This window comes from Leucopleurus acutus, assembly GCF_964270905.1.
Source record: "Leucopleurus acutus genome assembly, chromosome: 4".
Taxonomy (NCBI): Eukaryota; Metazoa; Chordata; class Mammalia; order Artiodactyla; family Delphinidae; genus Leucopleurus; species Leucopleurus acutus.
This window is the reverse complement of record NC_139146.1, coordinates 65,890,843-65,913,569: the sequence shown is the minus strand read 5'-3', so window position 1 is coordinate 65,913,569 and position 22,727 is coordinate 65,890,843. Positions and strand designations below refer to the sequence as shown.

Below are 22,727 nucleotides of genomic sequence, written 5' to 3'. Positions count from 1 at the left end.
AAAATGCTGAACATGGGTGCTTGTGAAAGAGGAATTTTTGATGACGATACACAAATAATGCTGAAAAGTGTCATGAATTGTAGCGATACCACCTGCTGATTAATGGCTTTATCAGCTTCCTTCTCTGAATGACCCAGGACACTCCAAAAGCACAAATTTGGATGGCAAGTCTTGACGTATTTGTCAAATGAAAGGACTCACAGCAAGTTAGTAGCCGCTGATAGAAAAGAGATTTCGTTACAGGTTGTGGCCTGAGAACAAAATTGGACTTGTGGGTATATTTTGTGGAGCCTCACAGTTTTGGTTGGCACTGTGCTGGAAAATGCTTTGAATTGTCAATATTTAAAAAGCTGAGGATTTCGTATGAAAACAATTGGTTAGAGATGGGTAGCTGCCTCCTTCTTTAGACAGGATTGCTTTTTTTTTTTTGCTGTGTACCAGTGCCAATCTTTATTATTATTATTTAAAATTTTATTGAAGTATAGTTGATTTACAGTGTTGTGTTAATTTCTGCTGTACAGCAAATTGACTCAGTTATACATATATATTCTTTTCCATTACGGTTTATCACAGGATACTGAATATAGTTCCCTGTGCTATCCAGTAGGACCTTGTTGTTTATCCATCCTATATATACTAGTTTGCATCTGCTAATCCCAAACTCCCAATCCTCTCTCCCACCCCTCCTCCCCCTTGGCAACCACAAGTCTGTTCTCTACGTCTGTGAATCTGTTTCTGTTTCGTAGATATGTTCATTTGTTAGACAAAACTGTTCTTTTTTCAGTTTGCCATAGTCTATACCTCTCTCTTATACTGTCCTCTTCTGGTCCTCATTTACAATACCTAGCTGGTCCCTCCAGTCATTTGAGTTTGTAACCCCTGACTTAGATAATGCCAAAGGATGGGGAGAGATCCTTTGTGGTCCAGATTCAGACCTTAAAAAGGAGTCCTTAGGTCTTGAAGAAAGTCAATGGAAGAAAAGCTAGTTCAACATTATCCCAGGTAAAATGTTCTTCTTTTAATAAAGGCATTCTTCATAGATAACATGTTAGAATAACAATCTTTTCTTTGTTTTGAAATGCATTGTAGTTGAATAAACTTTCACTTAAATAACAATGGATATATTAAATTACTCCAATAGTTGCTAAAATTCTCTTACAAAAGGCAAAGAATTCACTTTTATATGGAAACAGCAGCAACTACTAACTGCATACCAAACTTTGCAAAAAAAGAAGCAGAATACAACTTGCAGTAGCAATTAGAATATTGCGTCTTAAAATGATGGAAACTTTCAAGGAATTTGATTGCTATTGCGACCACCTACAAATTTGAGACACAGTGCCAGGCAAGATACACGTGTATTTTGCTGATACAGTATCAGCAGGATGCCACCTTTTCAAAGGATATTCCCAGATTCAACAATGGAGAGAAAGGTCCTCAGTGAACAGACTGTATGTATACAGTGAGAGGGAGCATTGGGTCAGCACTGGAAAAAGTGGCAGAATACAGCGGCTTTAAAGGGTTTGACGTGGTTTTCTCTAGCCAGTACTGGAAGTAAACCATCACTTGGTTGTTTTAGACAATTTCCTCTGGTATTTGCATGGTCTCTCCTGGTTATTGTGATTCTCATCTCAAGGAGTTTGAATCCTTCAGTGGCAGGCAATTCCTTGGTGACTCCTACAGTCAGCTGGTAAGTTTGATTTGCCTTAAATAGCTGACCTCAAGACGCATCAATATACATATGCAAATACGCATCATTGCCATCAACTGACCCTGTAACTCTGGACCAAAAGCTGCAAGAGAGAGACAGCCTGATCCTCTCTTCCCCAAGTAAGAAAACTGGCCCCCCCACCCCTCAAAAAAAATCAATGAAATACAAAGTTGATTTGAGTATTTTATTTATAAATGTACATTTACTATAAAAGCTGTTGCATTTTAGACAACTTTTTTATGTTTATTTTTTACTATTTCTCAGAGGCATTTTAGAATAAATATTTTAAATGAAGGTTAGTGTAACTGATATAGAACATTGGCCCACCCAGAACAGTAACATCTTTTGGACGGACTCACATATGAGGTGGATCATTTCAGCCTGTTAAGTCTTACACTGTGTATAGATAACTATAATATGTATTGCATTAGTAACACTACACGGAAAGAATGAACACATGTCATGAAAGTTTGCAAGTGAAAAACAAAGAGTTACCCATTTTTTTCCTTAAGAAAGAGAAGGGACAAGCTTTTGAAGTATAAGAAAAAAAAAAAGATATACTTCTTCAGGAACAATAAATCACTCACTTGCCTCATCTGTTTTTTAAACAAACACATTTACATTGTAGCTCAACAGAGCAGAGCACTTTTTTTTTTTTCCTGGGATCTCAAAGATTATTTGAAAAGAAATAGATCATACTCATTATGCTGCATTGGAAAAAACAAGATCTAGTCTGCCCGAGCTGCCATGTAACAGACTCCAAATGAAATATAAATCAAATATAAATAGAAACAGTTGGCAATTAGAATTTAGAAAATGTTGGAGGTTATTCTGTGCTGGTGACTATTGTTCATTATGGAAAAGCACATTTCGCAGCTGGAGACGGGGCTTTAGTTTTCTTGATTCTAGCTTCAATACAATGTACAATGAGTCTCACTAAGAAATATGTATAAATGAGTTTGTGAAACCAGAAGAGAATGTGCAATATTCATAGAATCCTTACAGAACAGATGGAGTTCCACATGTAAAAAGTATTCTAGAAAAATCGGTTATGAAGAATCATATTGTACATGTTTGTGCATTACTGGTGGTAAAGTACTCTGCTAGTATCATGCAAAGTGTAAACATCCACATTATCAAAATATTTAATAAAACATGCAGGTGGTTAATCAAAATATTGGACTTAATCTGTACATGTTCAAAACGTTCTTTTTTTTAGTTTTTCTATTTTTCTTTTTCTTTTTTTAAATTTTTTTCCTCCCGTAAAACAGCAAACACCTCCACGAGAAGTCTTGAGAACTTGGAGGGGACTCCATCTCTCTTCAATGTACTGCATCCTTAATTCATCACTGACTATGTGTAACAGCTTTGCATTTTCTAAGGCACAATTTTAAATGAGATGATGTGTAAATTTCAATCTAACAACAGATCATCCAAATGACAAAATGGTCAAGATACCTCCAGTGGCTGAGGAAATTTCTGTACTTACATGGAACCCGCATGCAGAGAACCGTCTAGCATGTAAATAAATAATTGCTAGTCATATTCAATAAGACACAGAAAAAAAATTATTGCTTACATAACAGAAAAACATCTACTTGATTTCTTTTTATGACTACATTAACCTATTAGGAGTATATCCGGAGTCTACATTCACAAAATGTCATCTGTCATCATCACTTATTTGCCATCATTTTAAGGCAGAATAAATAGTCCCCCTTTCCCCAGTCTTAAAGAAAACAGCCTGGAGATCTAAAATGTGATGCTTTTTAGTAACTTGATTCCTTTCTTGGCCAGATGAAATTCATCACACAGGGCAAAAAATAAACCAGCTCTCTGCAAGAGTTTCTCGCTAAACTTCTCCATGAGCAAGGTCCAGTATTCTTGGTAGTAAAGAGAGTTGGTGATGTAGGGCGTGAGGAGAGCAGGTAGGTATCCAGGAGGGTGGACAGGGCACGATGTGAACAGTAGGTTCTTGTCGATCACGTGCTAGTGGCTTCTCACATCATATGTCATTCAGATTCTATTAAGATGGACTTAATGCTTTACTTTAGCCACCTGGGCTTCAGACCCCCAAGGAGAACTTGCGGGCAAGGGTGAGCGGTGGTCACACCTAATGATGGGCTGATCTCAGTGAGAGCTTCCATATGTCTCACACTGAGCCTCTTATTGAATCTAGAGCCTGAAGAGAAGCAAGCAACCAAGCCCTCCTGGCTATCATTGACCCGCCACTCTTTGGAAGATTAAACTTCCTCACAGATTTTGGTAATAACTTTGGAAATGATGACTGAATTATGTCCCTCTGGTTTCTTCCTACCCTTGGGCAATGTCCCAGAGTGTAAGCCTAGCCCGTATAGCAAGGGTTCTCTCTATGTGATGGGTCAGCCTACAGCAATGGCATAACTTCCAAAGGACACAGAATCTAACACTAACGGTGCAATAATTTATTGGTATGACTTCCACCTCAAAAAGTAAGTAACACAAATGTTTCAGGATTACAGTATATATTATCAGACTAGCATCTTTGCATTAAAAACAAGTTATAGCTCAGAGCTAGATGGTCTGATTTTTAGTTTCTGAAATGCATTAACTGTATGCTCCTGTCTCAGAAGACCACATGTCTCAAATTGGCATGTCCTGCATTTTCTGCAGCTCAATTCTGTAAACACAAAGTTTTTAATTCCTAGAAATGCTAAAAAAAAAAAAAAACCCAGGTTTATTGCATCATTTATCTCATTAACTCCCAAAGAAGAGAATAACACATTTTAAACTGTAAGCCTGTTTGACCATGCTAAGACCTTTTTTTGGAACTATTCAATATCGTTACAATTCAATATTCTTTTGTATATACTGTGCAAATGCCAAAAAAAAAAAAAAAAGAAAAGGAAAGCAGGAAAAACACAAACACTGTGCTACAAAAGAACAGATACCATCTTTTAGAATAGCCTTTCAGAAATTAGATGAATGCTGAAGAGCCCCTGCACTTAGGGTTTTGTTAAACGATTGCCAGGGGACACCCTCAGTAAGGAAATGGTGAGTGATCCGGAAGCTCGAAAACCACGTCACAATGTTGTGGGTTGGCCAGCACCTGGGACAAAGAACACAGAGCAACATTTGGTTAAAGTAGTCAACCATTCTGGCTTCAGATGTTTAAACATTTCCAAAATTAGCAATGCCCTTTGCCGAAGTCTCTTCCCTCCAGGGAGGGGAAACTTGTCCCACTATGCTACTCAAAGTGTGGTCCAGGGACCAGCCATATTGGCATCACCTGGAGCTTGTTAGAAATGCAGACTTTCGAGCCCCGTCCCTGCACTGAACAAGGTGATTCATGTGCCCTGTCAAGTTTGGTTGAAGTCCTCTGGATTTCACCCTAAACCAAATGATCTCCACCAAGTTTTCTACCTTGTCTTCTGGGGCAAATAAGCAAGAAAATAATCTCTCTTCTTTCAGTTTCTCTAGGTTGTGGTTTCTCTAAGAATAAATACATTGCAAGAGGAGGAATTTGACATATGATCTAGATATAAGGATTGTTAGATTTAGCAAATAAAATACAGAACACCCAACAAAATTTGAATTTTAGATAAACAACAGATACATTTTTTAGTATACATCCCATGGGATATTTGGGATATACTTGTGCTACATCCTGAGCAGGTGATGTTTGGGACACACATACTAAAAAAAATTCACTGTTATCTGAAATTCAAAAACATTTAACTGGGCATCTTGTATTTTATCTGGCAAACCTATCTAGGAAGGATGGTTTGGGTCCCATATTTCCTGCTGAAACCTTCACAAAGTTTCTCCTTCATTTTAGGCACTAGAGTTGTGATGAGGCAATCGCAACACTGGAAAAGACCCCAGGGATTTTGCATTAAATGCATCTCACAAGAGTGAATGATGGAACAGACACAAAGACGTGGTCATCTAACACCCAAGCACAAATGGTACCAGTTAAACATGTGATGGCTTGACCCATGACAGGTAATTTGTTTTGCACTTCTATTCCCATTTACATACGAACTTAAAAACGGTTTACATTGCTTTTAGGAATTGCATTTTAATATGCCGCTATGCTCTTTTTCCCCTCCAAGAGAAAAATTTCATTTAAACGTGGCTACTTACTTAAAGAAAATAGGCTTATATATTCAGGTTTTATTATTCTACACAATGAAATTATTTTGTTTCACTTAGAATGCTTATGATGTAAACCACCCCTCACATCTATCCATCTCCCCTCTTCTCAACTTAGATCAAAAGAAAAAAAAAAAAGAAAAAAACAATTTTAGCCATTTTTCCCATTCTGACTCTTTTATGCATTTGGGGTATATTCAACTGATTCAAGTGTATTTCTCTAGCCAATTATTAGCCTTTCCATCTATTCACTCTGAAGATATAGTTTTTCCTTATGACACCAAGAAAAATGAGCAGTATTCTCAGATGTACTGGTCATTCTCCCTGTCGTGTGTTGACTTAATTAAAGTTTAGCCTAAAATGATATTAACATTTATCTGGAAAAATAAACATGAGAGTTAGGAAAACTGGAAAAAATAATTGGAGAGAAGGTAGCCATTCTCTGCTTCAATATTGAAACATAATATGAAGCTATAATAATTAAACCTGATACTAGAGAATAAATAGGTTAATAAAACATAATAAAATATCCAGAAGAAGACCCAAATATATATGGGAACTTAGTTTAAGAGAAAGCTGGTATTTCAAATTAACAAGAAAAAATGGGATTATTCATTAAGTTATAGACATACAATTGGCTAATTGGAAAAAAAATAAAGCTACTATTTATCTTATTTCTTGTCCCCAAATACATTTCTGATTATCACATGTTTACATGCCAAAAAAACCCAGAAAATAATTCTAGGAGAAATCTCAGCTAAATTTATTTATACCCTTGGAATAGTGAGAGTTTTTCTAAGGAGGACACAAAACCCAGAATCCAAAAAGGAAAAAAAGAGATATGTTTAACTATTTAAAATGAAAATCTTTTCTATGAAAAAAAAATCACAAAGTAGAAAGACCAATGATAACTGCTCAAATATAAAATAAAGGGAAATTTTCCTTAATTTACAAAGAACTCGTAAAAATCAACTGCCAATAGAACAATGGGCAAAAGATAAAGAAATATAAATGTCAATAGAAAAAGAAATATAAATGGTGAACAAACATATGAAAAGATGTTTAAACTCATTTATAGTTAAAGACTACGGATCAAAGCAAAGAGGTTTTTTTTTTTTCTTTTTTTTTTTCCTCCCCACTTAGCAGAGTGGAAATTTTAAAAGTTTGATGATATCCAGAGCTGACATAGGCATGGAGAGAGAAAGAGGCTCTCTTATATACTTTGCAGGGAGCATACACTTTTCTGGAAGATAATTAGGCAAGTTGCCTGAAAATTTAAAAAGCACATGCCTTTTTATTCAGCAGTACCACTGCTCAGAAGCTACCCTGTGAAAATGCTTTCAAATGTTCATCAAGACATACATACAAGGATGTTCACTGGAGCATTTAAAAAATAATATTAAAAAACTAGAAATAACTGGAGCACTCATTCATAGAGCATTAGTTTTAAATTATGGTTAAGTCCACACAATGGGATTGTATGCAGCTATTAAAGAGCCATTAAAAAGAATGAGGAGAAAGAAAATGCTATATGGAAAAATTCCCAAGATACATCATTAGGTGAAAAACAACAGCAACAAAAACTAAGTACCACTGTGGCTATGTCATTACCTTTGTGAAATAAGAACCAATACAGGTAGCTGTGTCACACACATACGCATCTGTGTGTGTGTGTGCACACGCATGTGCGTATATACAAACATACATTCTGCCCCTCTCCCCAAGAACTTATTAGAAAGTGATTACGTGGTTAAGGTTGAAGAGGTTCACTTTTAATTTGGTATCTTTCTAAACAATCTAATTTTTCTAACCTTTTACTACTTGTAACTTCTATTTATTTATTCTTTTGAATATTGATATTGGTTATCTAGACAGAGAGATAATGAGCCTTTTTGCTTTCTTCTTAGTACCTTAGTATTCTAAAAAACATCCTAGTAAAATATCGCATCAAAAACATTAAAGAAAAAATCATATCTTTAATCTACCGCCAATCACCTTATTTTTCATCTTACAGGACAATTACAGGAACTCTATGGTTCTTGTCTTTAGATTTGGAATCAAAAGCAGTTAGTGGCCTTTATATTTGTATACACAACAGAAAAATTGCTGGCCTAGATCTGAAAAGCTAATTTCCAAAGAAATGACAACGAAACACCCAGCTTCTCAATTAAAATGAAAATCTGGATGAAAGCAGGTCACTGTTATCCAGAGGTGAGTTCAGGTTTGTTCTCTGCTGGCATTCTTCAAGCACTTCAAATTATGAAAGAAATTCAGATTTACAGCACTTTTCAAATCTGGTTCAAGAGGCCATCAACCTAACAGCGCCCTCTTCTGGTTCCATGACTCCCATTCAGCAGGTCATTGAGGTTGCAGGGAAAACTCCAATTTATGTTAGATGATAGGAAAAAAATCACTTTGAATCCTGAGACAAAAGGGTTTAGTTTTCCTTTTTAATGACTAATAAGAACGTTCTGTATAAAAAAATAAATAAAATAAAATTCAAAATTAAATAAAGAGAAGAGCATTGGCACAAGAAGAGAAAATCAAAGAATATTCTTCTTCAAAAGTAAAAAAAAAAAAAAAAGAAAAAGCTCCCAATTTCTCCTAACATTATCATTTTTTTTAATTTGCCAAAAATGTTGGGTACATGTATATCTATAACTGATTCACTTTGCTGTACACCTGAAACTAACACAACTTTGTAAATCAACTATACTCCAATAAATTAAAAATAAATAAATAAATAAAATAGATAGCTAGTGCAAAGCAACCACATAGCACAGGGAGATCAGCTCGGTGCTTTGTGACCATCTAGAGGGGTGGGATAGGGAGGGCGGGAGGGATAAAGAAGAAAAAAACCCAAACAAAAAACCAAAACAAACAAATACAAATATAGTTTAAGTAAAATATAATTATTATATATTATACATGTATATATATATTTGTATATACCTGTATATATATTTATGGTATATATATGGTATATTATTATCCCATATTTTATATGTATAATACATAGTATAAAAATTAATATCAATATTTTGTATATACATATAAAATACATATAAAATAGTCCAGGTTGATGGCAGCAGCTCTAAGTTGGAACCGTTTTGACCTCAAGTCAAATGTTTATCATAGATCAAAACCACCTGGGTTTAATTTTTACTTCCCATCATTTTGTTAAAATAGGCATATATTTCTCTGAATTTACAAAATCTATAGCAATAAAACAACTTAATTTCAATTTTCACTCTTAAAGTCTTCAGTCTTGCAGATTTAGAAACCCACATGGAAAGACTGTAAAAATGCCACTTCACTTACTTTGAGAAATAATAAAAAATTCTTGAATCTCAAACACCAGATCTTCGCTCATATTTTTTTTTTTTAAAGAGTTTTTGACTGACGAATTTGCATAGAAGAATCACCTGCTGTCTAGGTCATGCACCAGAAGGACTATACTTAGGATGGAGAGTGAGGAAGGATTCAGAGGCTAGCCACTGGCTAGTTTCAGATTTTATAAACAGCAGCTGGGCAACAGCACCCCCTGGTGGTCCCCCCAAAATAACATTAACTTTCTGTGGCAGGAGACCCAGACATGAGATGCGAGGGCAGGCTCCTCAAGGGGGCTTCTCTGATTAGTGTGTACTAAGGTATTTTGGAGGGGGCGGGGATTCACAGAGAAGTAGAACCCACCATTTGTCTCTCAAAGAATTTTCAATTTAGTTGGGAACAAGCCCACATTATGCCATGAAACTCCTGAATGGAGGCATGTAGATATTGAGGAGTTGGTGCTTGAGTTGATGAGCAGTGGAGAGCTCTTCTTCATATGTGAAACACCCTCCAAATACTACTGGTCTTCTAAAGAGATGCCTCAACAAATAAATAGTTTCAGACTTTATAGCATCCCTGCATCTCACTGAAATCTCTATGGTGAGCTCAGGCAATGTCTCAAACTTGGTTTACATTTTTACCTGCTGGTGTATTAATGCACTTCTGGATAAAAAGCATTAGTCCATGTTATAGCAGTAACTTCCAGTAAGAAACAAGTGGTAAATACGGGATTATTTCATTATCATTTCTTTTACCTGGATGCTAATGTATCTTTCCTTCAGTGTAGGAGTATCAACTGATGGAGAGTAGCTGAATTCCTAAGCTAGGTCTATGAAAGGCATATATGGTTGCACTCATTCATCTCAAGGTATTTCCCCTCAGGACTTACTTCTGGATCGCATGTAGCAGTCATTACAGTTTAGAAGACCATTTCGAATCCTAACATCCGTCCCACTCACTGCGTCTCCAAGCTGTCCTTTACAAATTCCACACTATTGGGTAGAAAGAACAGAAGGTTATAAGGTGCGTAAGGAATTGTTTCCTTATAATGTTTAGTTATTGTTCACATGAATAGTAATCACTTCTCCAACCTCCACATTTGTTGCATATCTGCTATGTATTAGATGCTGCACCACGACTTGACTTCCAGCAACAATATACTTTTAGTATTTTATCCTAACTCCTGGCATTTTTCAGAGAAGGACACCAGTTCAGAGAGGTTAGCTGACTCGTCCAAGGTTGTGAAGTTGGTAAGTGGTATCAGGTTGATCCCAAAGCCTATGCACACCGATTCTCAATCAAGATGGAAGAACCGTTTTAAACAGGTTAAATCCTAGTGGTTTTAAATAAACACATGGCCAAGGAATGATCAATATATATTGAAACTTGTCTCTGAATAATCTTCAAATGCTTTTTAGCGTTGTTGGTAAGTTCTACCCGACCAGAATGACTGGGAAATAGCTATTCCACTTTATGTCTCCACGTTAAAGGCAGTGATACCAAGTCAGCCTGAGAGCAGAAGGAGACTGTGGGGTACACTGTACTGGCTGAATCAGAGAACATGCCAGCCTACTGCAGGGGGATCTTGACCCAGCCCAGGAAACAAGGGCCAGCCCCAGACTGATGCTCTAAGGCCATCTCAGGTAGAGGGAGGCTTCATCCAAATTATGTTACAAGCTGCATCTACACAGAAGGGTAGGGGATAAATTTAAGCGCTGATGTACCTTAAAGCATCAGGTCAGCTCCAGGAAGTGAGTGACTAGAGAGAATAAAGGCCCTGACAGCTAAGAAGACAAGTCCCTTATCTGCTGAGAATCTGCAAAGACTCGTTGCCACCTTGATTATTCTGAGTTCTGGTAAAGTTTCTGAGAATAAACTGTGGTGTTGGAACATATTATCTTGGTATTAGTATGAATTTTTTAAAAGTATGAAGCCTCCAGGGACTTCCCTGGCAGTCCAGCGGTTAAGACTCCATGCTTCCAATGCAGGGGGCAGGGGTTCGATCCCTGGTCGGGGAACTAAGATCCCACATGACACACAGTGTGGCCAAAAAAAAAAAAAAAATAGCATATAGCCTCCAAACATTCCCAGACAATTTAGGATATACATTACCTATGTCAATTTTACAATAAGAATATTGATAAATGGAGTCTAATTAAGTATCCATATTGCATTTTGTCCATCAGTTTTGCTTTCCAGTGATTACTGACATTATTAAATTATAACTTTGGGACAACTTCACTCACTTTCTCTTAGCTTATAGGTAAAGTGGAAGTTATTTTAAACCCATGCAAGTTTACTTTATAGCTGAGGGGGCTACTAATGAGAAATGGGACAAATCCAAGAAGGACACAGAAAGCATGTTAGGGTTATAAAGAGAAAGAAATGATTCTTTTTCAGAGATAGAGGTTTGGCTTCAAAATTATATATTATCTGAAACATGTCCATGGGTGAAAAAAGGAAATGCTGATATAGTCTGACCTGTAAATATTATAATAAATCAGGCATAAGTGGTTCGTTCACCTGCTTGTTGGCAGGAGATTTGGGACTAGAATTTAGTCCTCCTCATTTTCAGTTATTTATTAATTCATTCATCTAAAAATATTTATTGATACCATCTTCACTGGGTGCAGAGGATATAGTGGTGAGCCAGACAGACGTGGTGCCTGCCCTTACGGAGCTTGTAGAGAGCAGATGATAACTAAACCATTCAATAGTGAGTGATAAGGACCATGAAAGGTTCTATAAGGACCTGTAACAAAGGCAACTTGACTTAGTGTGGTAAGCAGGTCAGCTTCTCAGAGGAAGTGATATTCAGTATGTGACTGCAGACATACTCGTTTGGAGACCTACAAGTTAGCAACTAGCTGTAACCACTTATTTGACAATCTTCCATTAAGTCAAAGACCCAAAATCTTTGAATTGAGTCTCAAGAGTTTGAGAAGCATCAAAGATGTGACATTCCAAATAAATCCATCTGGCCTTAAAAGATTCAGAAGCATCATCGTCCTCCAGGGTGGCTTTCTCAGCTTCCTGCTAAAGTATATGTTCTTTAGCAACGAAAAATGGTTTTATAAAGACACGTCACACAAATCTGTTTTGCCTCCTCTAACCCGACATCCCAGAGGGATGTGTGATAGGAGAGTTTCATCCTGAAGGATGGACTCCACGCACACTTCTGTACAACCTAGAGTCAGGGGGCCCTCACAAGCAAAGGCTGTCAGGATTTCCAGGAGGTAGTCACTCAGCACAGAACGAGGCCAAAAGACATTATGAGACTGTACTTAGGCAGAAGAGAGATGAATACATACCCTAAAGCACTGGATGTGAAAATAGAGATTGAGGGTCTCGATGATCATTGCAGCTCCTTTACCCAATGGAAGCCCACACGAAGAGCACAGCTTCTTCCCACTTATAGACCTAAGTTGCAAAATATATGTCATAATAAAATGTTCCGTTTAGAATCATTGGTCAAACACACTAATATGGAGCCTCACGCAAAAAAATAAATAAATAAAACATGAGTTTTTAAAATGTTTATACCGTAAGTGAAACAATTACTGAACTGATAATGAGTAGGAATTAGGTATAAGATGCAGACAATTGATAGATTAAATACAATAGGCCTCCACTGTGGCATGGAATTCTGTGTGTGTGTGTGTGTGTGTGTGCGCGCGTGTAGGTGTGTGTGTTAGTTGTTATAAAAAGTTTGCGTTGGGCTTCCCTGGTGGCGCAGTGGTTGGGAGTCCGCCTGCCGATGCAGGGGACGCAGGTTCGTGCCCCGGTCCCGGAAGATCCCACATGCCGCGGAGTGGCTGGGCTGTGAGCCATGGCCGTTGAGCCTGCACGTCCGGAGCCTGTGCTCCGCAACGGGAGAGGCCACAACGGTGAGAGGCCCGCGTACCGGAAAAAAAAAAAAAAAAAAAAAAAAGTTTGCGTTGTAGTCTATTCAACCACAGTGATCAGATGCCTTGAGATGATTTAACGTATTTATCATATGTTTTCTTACATCCTAAAAGACAGTCAAGTTTAGCTTTATTAAGGTTTTAATGTGGTGTTAAATTTTTCTATAATTGGTTCATTGGCCCACTAGGGCATTTCTTTTTACTTATTAAAATTTTTGTTGTTGTTGTTTAAAAATAAAGAGGAAATTGTGATACAGCCTAACAGGTATCAGGCAGATGTGGGATCAAATCCCTGCTCTGATACCAAGTTCTGTGATCCGGTATGAAGAACTCACATTGGGTTTCCAATCCACCTGGCTCAGACAGGATGGCTGTGCTCTAAGGCAGCTTTCCCTCAGCTAAGATCGGATTGCAATGATGCCGATTGTCGGGAAAGCTCTTGGAATTACACAAGAAATTTTAAAATATGCAATATCATTTGGAAGCAAAGAGAGGGACAGAAGAAACAGAAAGACAAGAGAAAAAAGGAAGAGTTGCCCTTAGCAAACTCTATTTATTAGGATTTCCCTCTTATCCAGTAGTTAAATGAAATTTCTAAATCAAAGAAAACCTTGGAGTACTCAGTCATTTGTCTCTCCAGGGAATGGGAGCTCAGGCAGCTTTTAAGAATATCATGGGGCCTAATTAATGTCCAGAAGCAATCATTAGAGAGCTCGAGTAGAGTAAAAGGGAGGATGAAGTTTCATTTCTCAGCGCCCGCCTGGTTCACTGTAAGAGCCATCAGCGGATCCTGCCTAGAAGGTCCGAGCCGTCTTGGAGGGAAAGGCGCCGACTTAGGAGCCCGGCAATTGTCTGGTGGATTTTCTTATTAGATTGCAGGTTCTGCACAATGTAATTAAAGCCCTATGGCCACAGCCGCGCCAACGTCACACACTTGGCTCTTTCGACTGTGGGTTGATAAAATCTTTAGGCAGATGGGGATGTGTTCTTTCCTCCCGCCTATGTGTGTGTGTAGGAAGAGACACGGATGGACAAATCCCTCGCAATCCTCGGGCAAGCACTAATTTGGCTGCGATGCGCTCAGTAGGCTCTAGCCAAAACAAAGCAGCCTCAGAAAGGCTTGCTGACCTCTTGTACCTGTTTGGTGACTGGCCAGGAGGGGTGGAGGAGCAGGGGGACAAGTGCCCAGCCTGGAAGTTCTCGCGAGGGCTTTTCCTGTAACATGGGAAAGGAGCCAAACATCACGTCAAGTAAGGAGAAGTCCAATCCCACAAGGAAAGGCTTTTTAGACAAGGAAAAAAAACACCCCACTTCCTTGGCAACCAAATAAAAGACCACAGTGTGTCCTAGGGGTCACTTTTTTTTTTTTTACAAAGGACAAAAAAATTTCCATCTAGCAGACTGTGCAGACATTGGATGTCTGATATCAAAACCAGGCTGGCATTGTTGAACAGAAAGACAGAATCGTTTTCTATTCTTTATTTTGGTCAGGCTCTTTGCTAGTTAAAGTTGCACTCCAAGTTAGATATAAAAATTACGGACAGGGTGGGAGGGGAGAGATGAACAGGGGTGTAGGGAGAAGTTCTTAAAGAGAGCCCAGAAATAAAGGGCAGCGCTTAAACGAGGTATTTTTCAGTGAGGTGCCTTCCACCCCTATTCATAAATTCGTTACATGATTAGGGATGATGTTCAAAACATCTAACGGCTGCTATGTGATTGGGCATCTACAAAGCAGAATGGTTCCCAGCCAGAAGCCCCCAGAATGGTTTTACGGGTGCTGTTGGTTACACGTGAGCCCTGCCTGTGATTAAGCTGTCAGTTCCGGGCTCTTGATTTTAAAAGTTAATTTCAGGGGCTTCCCTGGTGGTGCAGTGGTTGAGAGTCCGCCTGCCGATGCAGGGGACACGGGTTCGTGCCCCAGTCCGGGAGGATCCCACATGCTGCGGAGCAGCTGGGCCCGTGAGCCATGGCCACTGAGCCTGTGTGTCCGGAGCCTGTGCTCCCCAACGGGAGAGGCCACAACAGTGAGAGGCCCGCGTAACGCAAAAAAAAAAAAAGGTAATTTCATTGGTTAAGAAAGGGACAGAAAAGAACAAGGAAAAGAGAAATGCCAGCATAGACATGAACAGAGCGTGAGGCCATCTGTCTTGTAACTGCGTTCAGAATAACTCCCTGAGCCCCTGCCCCCGCAAACCTCCCTCCTCAGACAGAGCTTGTCTTCTCCAAAATATCAGCTTTTCATGGAATATCCTAAAGTATAAGGACCATCACCTTGAAAAATGGTTGAAAATCACCACAATGATCAATAAAAATAACGACTCCTTCTATGTGATTTTAACCTTCTATTAATTCTCCATGTCATCTAGACATAGAGAAATGAAATTGGATAGACATAAGAGAAAAGGGGGAAATGGTTCAAAAGTGTACTGAGAAAAAATGTAACAAGAAAAATAAGATAAAAGGATGAACTCATAAAACAAGTTATCATCATCATCACCATCACTGTCATTATCAACACCATTGTCTACAATGTATAGTACTTATTACTTGCCAGGCACAAAACCCTATGAAGTAGGCACTACTATTGTTCCCATTTTATACACGAAGAAACTGGAACAGAGAAAGATTAAGTATCTTGGTCAAAGTTCCATGCAGGCAAGTGTCAGAGTCAATATTTTGAATCCAGGTAGTCTGGCTCCAGGTAGAATGATTGGTTAAAGTATAATGAATATTATCTTTTTAAAACTGATTACAAGGAACCTCTGGCTCAAATATGATCTTATCGTGGAACTGTGGGTTTACTCTGAATCCCTCTACCACTCATCCAGACAAGTACTTTGGATAAGTTATTTAATATCTCTGAGCCTCAATTTCCTCATCTGTAAAATGGGAACAATAACCCAATAATGTTATTGGGAGAGTTCAGTGAGTTAATATATGAAAAGAGGAGAAAGATGTATGTAAACCCTTCAACACAGTGCCTATTATATTGACATGTTTCAAAAATGATGCGAACTATTATTACTATAAAAACACAATTGTTACAAAATTAGAATAGAGCCTGGGGTAGTTAGTTAAGGGGAGAGAATGATGACGAGAGGAAACATTTCTTCCTTGAAAGAACATTTGTCCATAGGCTCTGAGACAATTTAACTCACTTAAATAAACTGCTAATACAACAGACCTGCACATTCTTTCCAATGTTTAGATTTGTGGGTTAAAAACATACTTTGTCTCTTTTAAGTTGCCAAATTCAGACTAAATATTTACTTGCCAGCAAGATTGTTCCAAACTGCCATAAATATTTGTTACCTTGTCAATGATAGTCAATGGAGAGAAAGCACAAAAATGCTGCTAACATCTAGCCATCTCACACTTTTTCACTCCCCCCCCCCCCCCCCCCGTTCTTAGTCAATTAAAATAAAAAAGAAATTCCACACTCATCTTATTGGGTTACTCACTTCCGCCTTTCACTTGGAGACTCAATCTGATGATTAATGCTTTTGTCCAATGGGAGGGTTTTTGGCTTCACATCTTCTAAAATGTGCATTGGTGGGTTTGATACCTGCTGATTCCGGGATGGATCTGAGGCCAAGTAAAGAACATACACTTAGTGCTCAGTAAAGCTGCCGCCTTAGTGCTTAGTAATCACATTTCTCTAAAGTGCTAATGCCTGCTGAGGTTTCACAGTGATTTCATGGGGCCTCCGGACTGTGCTGTTTAGCATAAGCTGGAAGAGAAGCTTGCAGCCAGCAGAGGTCATATCTGTCTGGACGATGGGGCGGGGAAGGGGTCTTACACTAATTGAAACATGGGGGTTGGTTTTCTCCATTCTTACCCTGAGCTAGCTGTGGGTTCATCCCACAGGGTGAGGCCCCAGCTTCTGTATCCAGCTGGAGGTCCTGATATATTCCTTTCAATGCAGGGTTCTCAGAATGAGTCAAGACTCCTTGAGTTAGGCTGTTAAAATAACAAATATATTTCAGAACAGGAATAAAAGCAACTGAACGAAAATTATTGATCTTAGCCCTCAGGACCGATTACAATACGAAAAAAGAAATGGGGCTAAATAAATATTTATTCCTTTTATGTTAAACTAGATTTAAAATGGATTTAGAATACTATTCGATGCTACGCATTTTCATTACCCAGCAGTTTAACAAACCATCATTTCTGATGTCCTCTCTACCTCCCTGTCCACAAAATTCTTCATTCTAATCATTTCAGGGGGTGCCAGAACTAAATGCAATCTCCCAGATTTTCACAAGAGAGGACTTATTGTGGAAAATATTTGGGCCACAGGGGGCTTCGGCAGCCTATGGTAATTCACTGGTCCTTTAGTAGCTTCTATGTGCAGAGAAAGGAGAGACGGAGGAGATTTTTTAAAGGTTTCTGGTGACAACAGGGACTGTCTGGAGAACGAGCAGTAATTCATGGAAAATGCTTATTAGCATCCTTCAAATATTCCTGACTAGTGGCTTTCATTTCAAAAACTGGAAAGTCTCTTTAAATAGTGTTAACTGGAAACAGATGTGCTGTTCCAAGGGTTCTGCAGGCTCTGGACATGGGTCCCAAGCTCTGATATCTTACAATTCACCGAGTCTCCTAGCTGATGAGCATAGGAGAATTCTCAGTGCAAATCCCACCAGAAGAGCTCAGCTCCCAACCAAACTTTCAAATTGGCCAGTCTTTGAAAATGATACTTAGATAGCCTTTTGTGTCTTTGGGTCCCTCTGAGGAGGCTGTGTGTGTACCCAAGTGTGTATGCACACACACACATGCATGCACACTTTCCAACATCTATCTGATATATCAGAGTCCCAAAGGCCAACATTTGTATCATAAAGAACTTGCTGGTGGCAGAGCACTGCTAGCCTCTTGGGTTTCTGCAAGTCCCTTTTAGGTCTCAGGCATGGGGTCGCATCAATAAACTCACTACAGTCCGTACCTACAACCAGATTCTGCTCCAGTCTGAGCTAGCTCTGAATGCTCCAGGAGTTTCTGGGTATCCTGTTCTGATCTCCCATGGAACATACCAGAACCCATGGGGTAGGGGGATTACCCATGACCAACGGGTTTGTTGGCTATCCTTTATATTATCACCCAGAGTAAACATGGCTTCTCACAGGTCAGAGGATACTAATGGCAAAGTTCAGGTCCACAGTGAGTAGGACACCACGGCCTCATTTTTTCTTTTTCTTCTTTTACATAAACTTTATTTCTGTGGACCAGTCTTAGAGTTATTTAAAAAAATTGCAAAGGTAGTACAGAGACTTCCCATCTACCCTGAACACAGTTTCCCCTGTTGTTTTCTGTGAGTATGGTACTTTGGTTACAGTTAATGAATCAGTATTGATACAATATTTTTTTCTTTCTTTTTTTTCAGTTTTAATATATTTTTAAATTTAAGTATAGTTGATTCACAATGCTGTGTTAATTTCTGTTTTACAGCAAAGTGGTTCAGTTTTATATATATATACGTATGTATATGTATATATATATATACACACACACACATATACATTCTTTTTTAAAATATTCTTTTCCATTATGGTTTATCATAGGTTCTCTGTGCTATACAGTAGGACCTTGTTGTTTATCCATTCTCTATATAATAGCTTACATCTGCTAACCCCAGCTTCCCACTCCATCCCTCCCCCAACCGCCTTCCCCTTGGCAACCACCAGTCTGTTCTCTATAACCACACCACAGCCCCATTTTAAACTCTAACCCTCCAGATACATTAACCATTTCAGGTGAGTGGTATTTAGGTTTGGGACTTTGAATTGACAACATGCTCCTTTGGTGATCTATACTGTCTCCCCTCATTTCAAAAAAGGTTTCACCTATTTATATTCAATAGTATAAGGACACTGACTTGAGAGCCATTAGAAGGTCTTCAAGCAATAATATACGCATAATGTATTATTGGAATGATAATTTCAAAGCTGAATATGATTTGCATTAGTGATGGGTGCCCTTCCTGGGAGTGAAGGGGCACAGCCCGGCTTTGCGCATATGGATGGACAGCCTGGAACGGCTCATACCTGCCCTTTTCCTCCAGTGGATCACCTTCCTTAGTCTTAAGCAATGAGCCACTGTTATCCCCCTGGAATGGTTTCTTCTGTCTTGTCTTTTGTTCCTCCTCTCGACAGTTTTCCAAGTCCATCTTATTCTAATGGGGAAAACAAGGATAATCTTGAATATAATTTTTAAACACACTGGACAATACTCATGTTTGGTCATGGAATATCTGAAGCACTTTCTCAATCACACTGACTACAATGTAAAGAACAGTCGTTCAAATTAACTGAATAGGGCTTCCCTGGTGGCGCAGTGGTTGAGAGTCCGCCTGCCAATGCAGGGGACACGGGTTCGTGCCCTGGTCCGGGAAGATCCCACGTGCCATGAAGCGGCTGGGCCCGTGAGCCATGGCCGCTGAGCCTGTGCGTCCGGAGCCTGTGCTCCACAATGGGAGAGGCCACAACAGTGAGAGGCCCGCGTACCGCAAAAAAAAAAAAAAAAATTAACTGAATAGTAACTGATTTCCAATGATTTGAAATGAACATGTAACCTGGATCTCTCTCTAAAGCAATTATACTCCAATAAAGATGTTAAAAAAAATAAAATAGAAATAAAAAACAATACACTTCAAATTTTGATATTTGAAAATGGCTGGTAAATATTGAAAATTGTTGGACAGTGTAGAATTCCTTTGATGATGATACATAAATAACTTATTTTAGAGTCTAGAAAATCTTTCATAATTATCATTGCAATATATGAAAGAGACATGAAAGACTTGGCTTTTGTGATAATCTTTGTATATAACAGCAAAGATAAGCAATACTCTGAGCTTCCTGAGTGACCATGCAATATCAAATTTGGTGAATTACTTTTGTACAGTCTTCATTTGTATTAAGTTAAAATTGGATAATTTAAAAATTTTAGTGTATTGCAGCATATATTAATTGACTACAGAAATGACTAATATGACATATACCCAAGTGATATTATGTTTATTGCAAAATGAATTTATTCTGTTATTATACCATCAAAAACTAAAATGCAGCTTATAGACTATCCAGGTGTTGGTATGACCAATGTCCACTACCTCCATGACCTTATTTGGGGGATATGGAGGTTGACCAGCCTTTCTGGACTCTCTCCAGACCTTGAAGACACACATATATATATATTCATGGGGAATTTTAAGAGTGATTCAGAAGAAACTTTCATGGAGGCCGGTGAGAGTGTATTGTTGGCATCCTACTGCTAACATCCAGTGCAAAGAGATGTATGGTCTGGCAGAGAGAAACATACGTCTGCTAAATGAATGAATGATGGGCAGTTAGAAAGACATTCCAGCACGTGGCATCACTAACCAGGGTCTTGCCAACCAGTGCAGAGACTTTGGTTTCCAGCCTGTGGGGGCAGGGCTGGCCTCAGTAATATGTTTACTGCTCTCAGGGATTGACTCTAGGGTTTCACCACGGCAATGACAGTATGATGGGGTACAATGGCCACGTAGTAGCTGACGTGATTCTAGAGAAACAGCTATTCCTGGATTTAAACTGGTGGAAAACTTGGCCTTGTGGTTTAGTACTTCTATTTTAGTTTTCTTATTTCATGAATTCCTTTTAATCTATGGTCTTACCATTGTCCCACTGCCTTCAGTCACAGAGGAGGATGTAGACAGCTGGTCTGCAGAACTTGAAGAAATAGTAAATGGGACCACAGTGTCCTCAATTATTTTGCGCTCCTAGGGGAAGGACAGGAATTAATGAAAGGGGGAGAAAGGATAAATCATATGTCAAGAGAAAAGTGTCATTAAAGAAATTTAGGGACAAACATCAGAATTATGTGTAAACAAGCAGGGCATAAAAAAAGGTCTTACTTTTAAAAAGCATGTAAATCAGATAACATGCTCTATGGGCAATGATTTAGAAATGAGCATTTAATTTAGAAAAACAGAGTCTTTGCAAGTTAATTAGTGTGATTCAAGAGGCCTAATTAGAAATGCTATTAGGGAAAGTATTATGCACAAAAATTACTGTTGAAGAACAAATTCACAATAATATTAATCATAAACAGATTTTGGATAATATATATAAAGTGTAGTTTCAAATTCTCAAACGTGGTCTGGTTTGTTCATCTAAAAATGAAACAAACAAAACCAAATTCTCCTCCCTTCTAAATCCCTTTAGTACCATACAGTGAATGCAGCAGTAAGGATTCACTTAGCCTTGATATCAAAATTATCCTCATAAAAATTAATATTAATTCACTACTACCAAACATGCTTGCCTCAAACAAACACACAAATAAACAAATTGATATTTTCATGTCATCTAAGACAAATCAAGAATCTGACCTTTGTGACTAAAGAAGAGATACAATTCTATTCTCCCCCTTGACCATGACTCAACACACCCTTACCACAAGCTAAACTGGGAAGAGTAGTAGTCTTTTACAGCCTATAGGATAGGACTCTTTTAAAAGGGTGATAGGGCTCTGTTGTGAGTAAAGAGAATCGGACATGCCCCATGGGTACACACAGCACAGACAGAGAAAGTGCTGATAGACTTTGAGGAATCAGGGCTTCAGGGTCAAATTCCTTCCGGGGAATTTCCTACCTCCTCATAGTATCTGCGCTCTTCCTCTTCCACCTCCTTTTGGGCCTTTTCCCACTCTTCCTTCAGCTTGTCCTGTTCCTTCCGGTATCTCTCCTGTTATGGAATTTCCATAGATTGTTCTGAACGGACCAGTGCATACATCATTGGCACTTCCCCCCCCCCACAAACCATCACGTACAATGTGTTGCAAGACTCTTTTCTTGCTGTAAGGTTCTGAAGCTAACCCATTCGTGCACCAAAAACGGAATACCATTCTGTGGTAATCAGACACGTTACGAACATAAAAATCCAACAGAGAACAATCTTTTCTGCTGTGGGTGTTTCATAGAATTGTTCTTCAGATATATGAGTAGGCATTTGCTTATGGAAAGAGAAAAGATGGGAAGATTCTAAACTCTTTCTTAACTTGGGTTTTGTCCTCAGAGGTAGGTGAAACCAATAGTTTGCTTTTACTGGGCCCTTCAGAGATGAGTTTTGCCATTCCACTAATAGAAATACGTTGCTGCTGGGAGAGTTTAATAAAAGATTAAAAAAAAAAAAAAAACCTCGCAGGTTTACGAGATAGATGATGGAGAAAGGTCCAAAGTGGGCAGGACGATAATTAGCTGAGTGGCTGAATTACTCTTTGCTTGTGGCCATTCTACTAAAATGGAATCCCCCTAACTTTAAGTCCTCCTGAATTAAGAGTAGCTTTTAAACAGCCCATTAGAAGGCTTTGATATCAGAACTGCTATTATTGTTTTCAGAAAAAAATAGGACACTAGTCACCACTTCCAGAGAAAAAAATAAAAATACTCTGAACAGGAAAAGGATGTAAGGATAAGGAGAGCTTTAAAAATGTGACTGGAGTCCCTGACAGCTGACTAGAAGAAATGAATACGTGGAAATTAAAACGAATGCTTAAGATGAGAACTGACACCCCTGGATGCCTTGAGAATGGCATCCCTGACATGACAGAGACAAAGGAATTGCTGGAGTATACTACGCACAGTCAAATATCTTAGGCTGATT

At 38.6% G+C, this 22,727-nt stretch overlaps 1 protein-coding gene across 1 annotated transcript in view; it reads right to left on the bottom strand.

Annotated features, from left to right (window-relative positions):
• Positions 1-1,896: 1,896 nt before the first annotated feature.
• The window catches only part of LIMCH1 (LIM and calponin homology domains 1), a 341,811-nt gene continuing 320,980 nt past the window's right edge, over positions 1,897-22,727 (bottom strand). The window contains 9 exon segments of the mRNA XM_082838854.1: positions 1,897-4,799; positions 10,065-10,167; positions 12,487-12,595; positions 14,218-14,295; positions 16,542-16,665; positions 16,919-17,040; positions 19,128-19,255; positions 20,738-20,842; positions 21,717-21,809. Of these exon segments, the coding sequence (XP_082694980.1) occupies positions 4,774-4,799; positions 10,065-10,167; positions 12,487-12,595; positions 14,218-14,295; positions 16,542-16,665; positions 16,919-17,040; positions 19,128-19,255; positions 20,738-20,842; positions 21,717-21,809 (888 nt within the window). The 3' untranslated portion in view covers positions 1,897-4,773.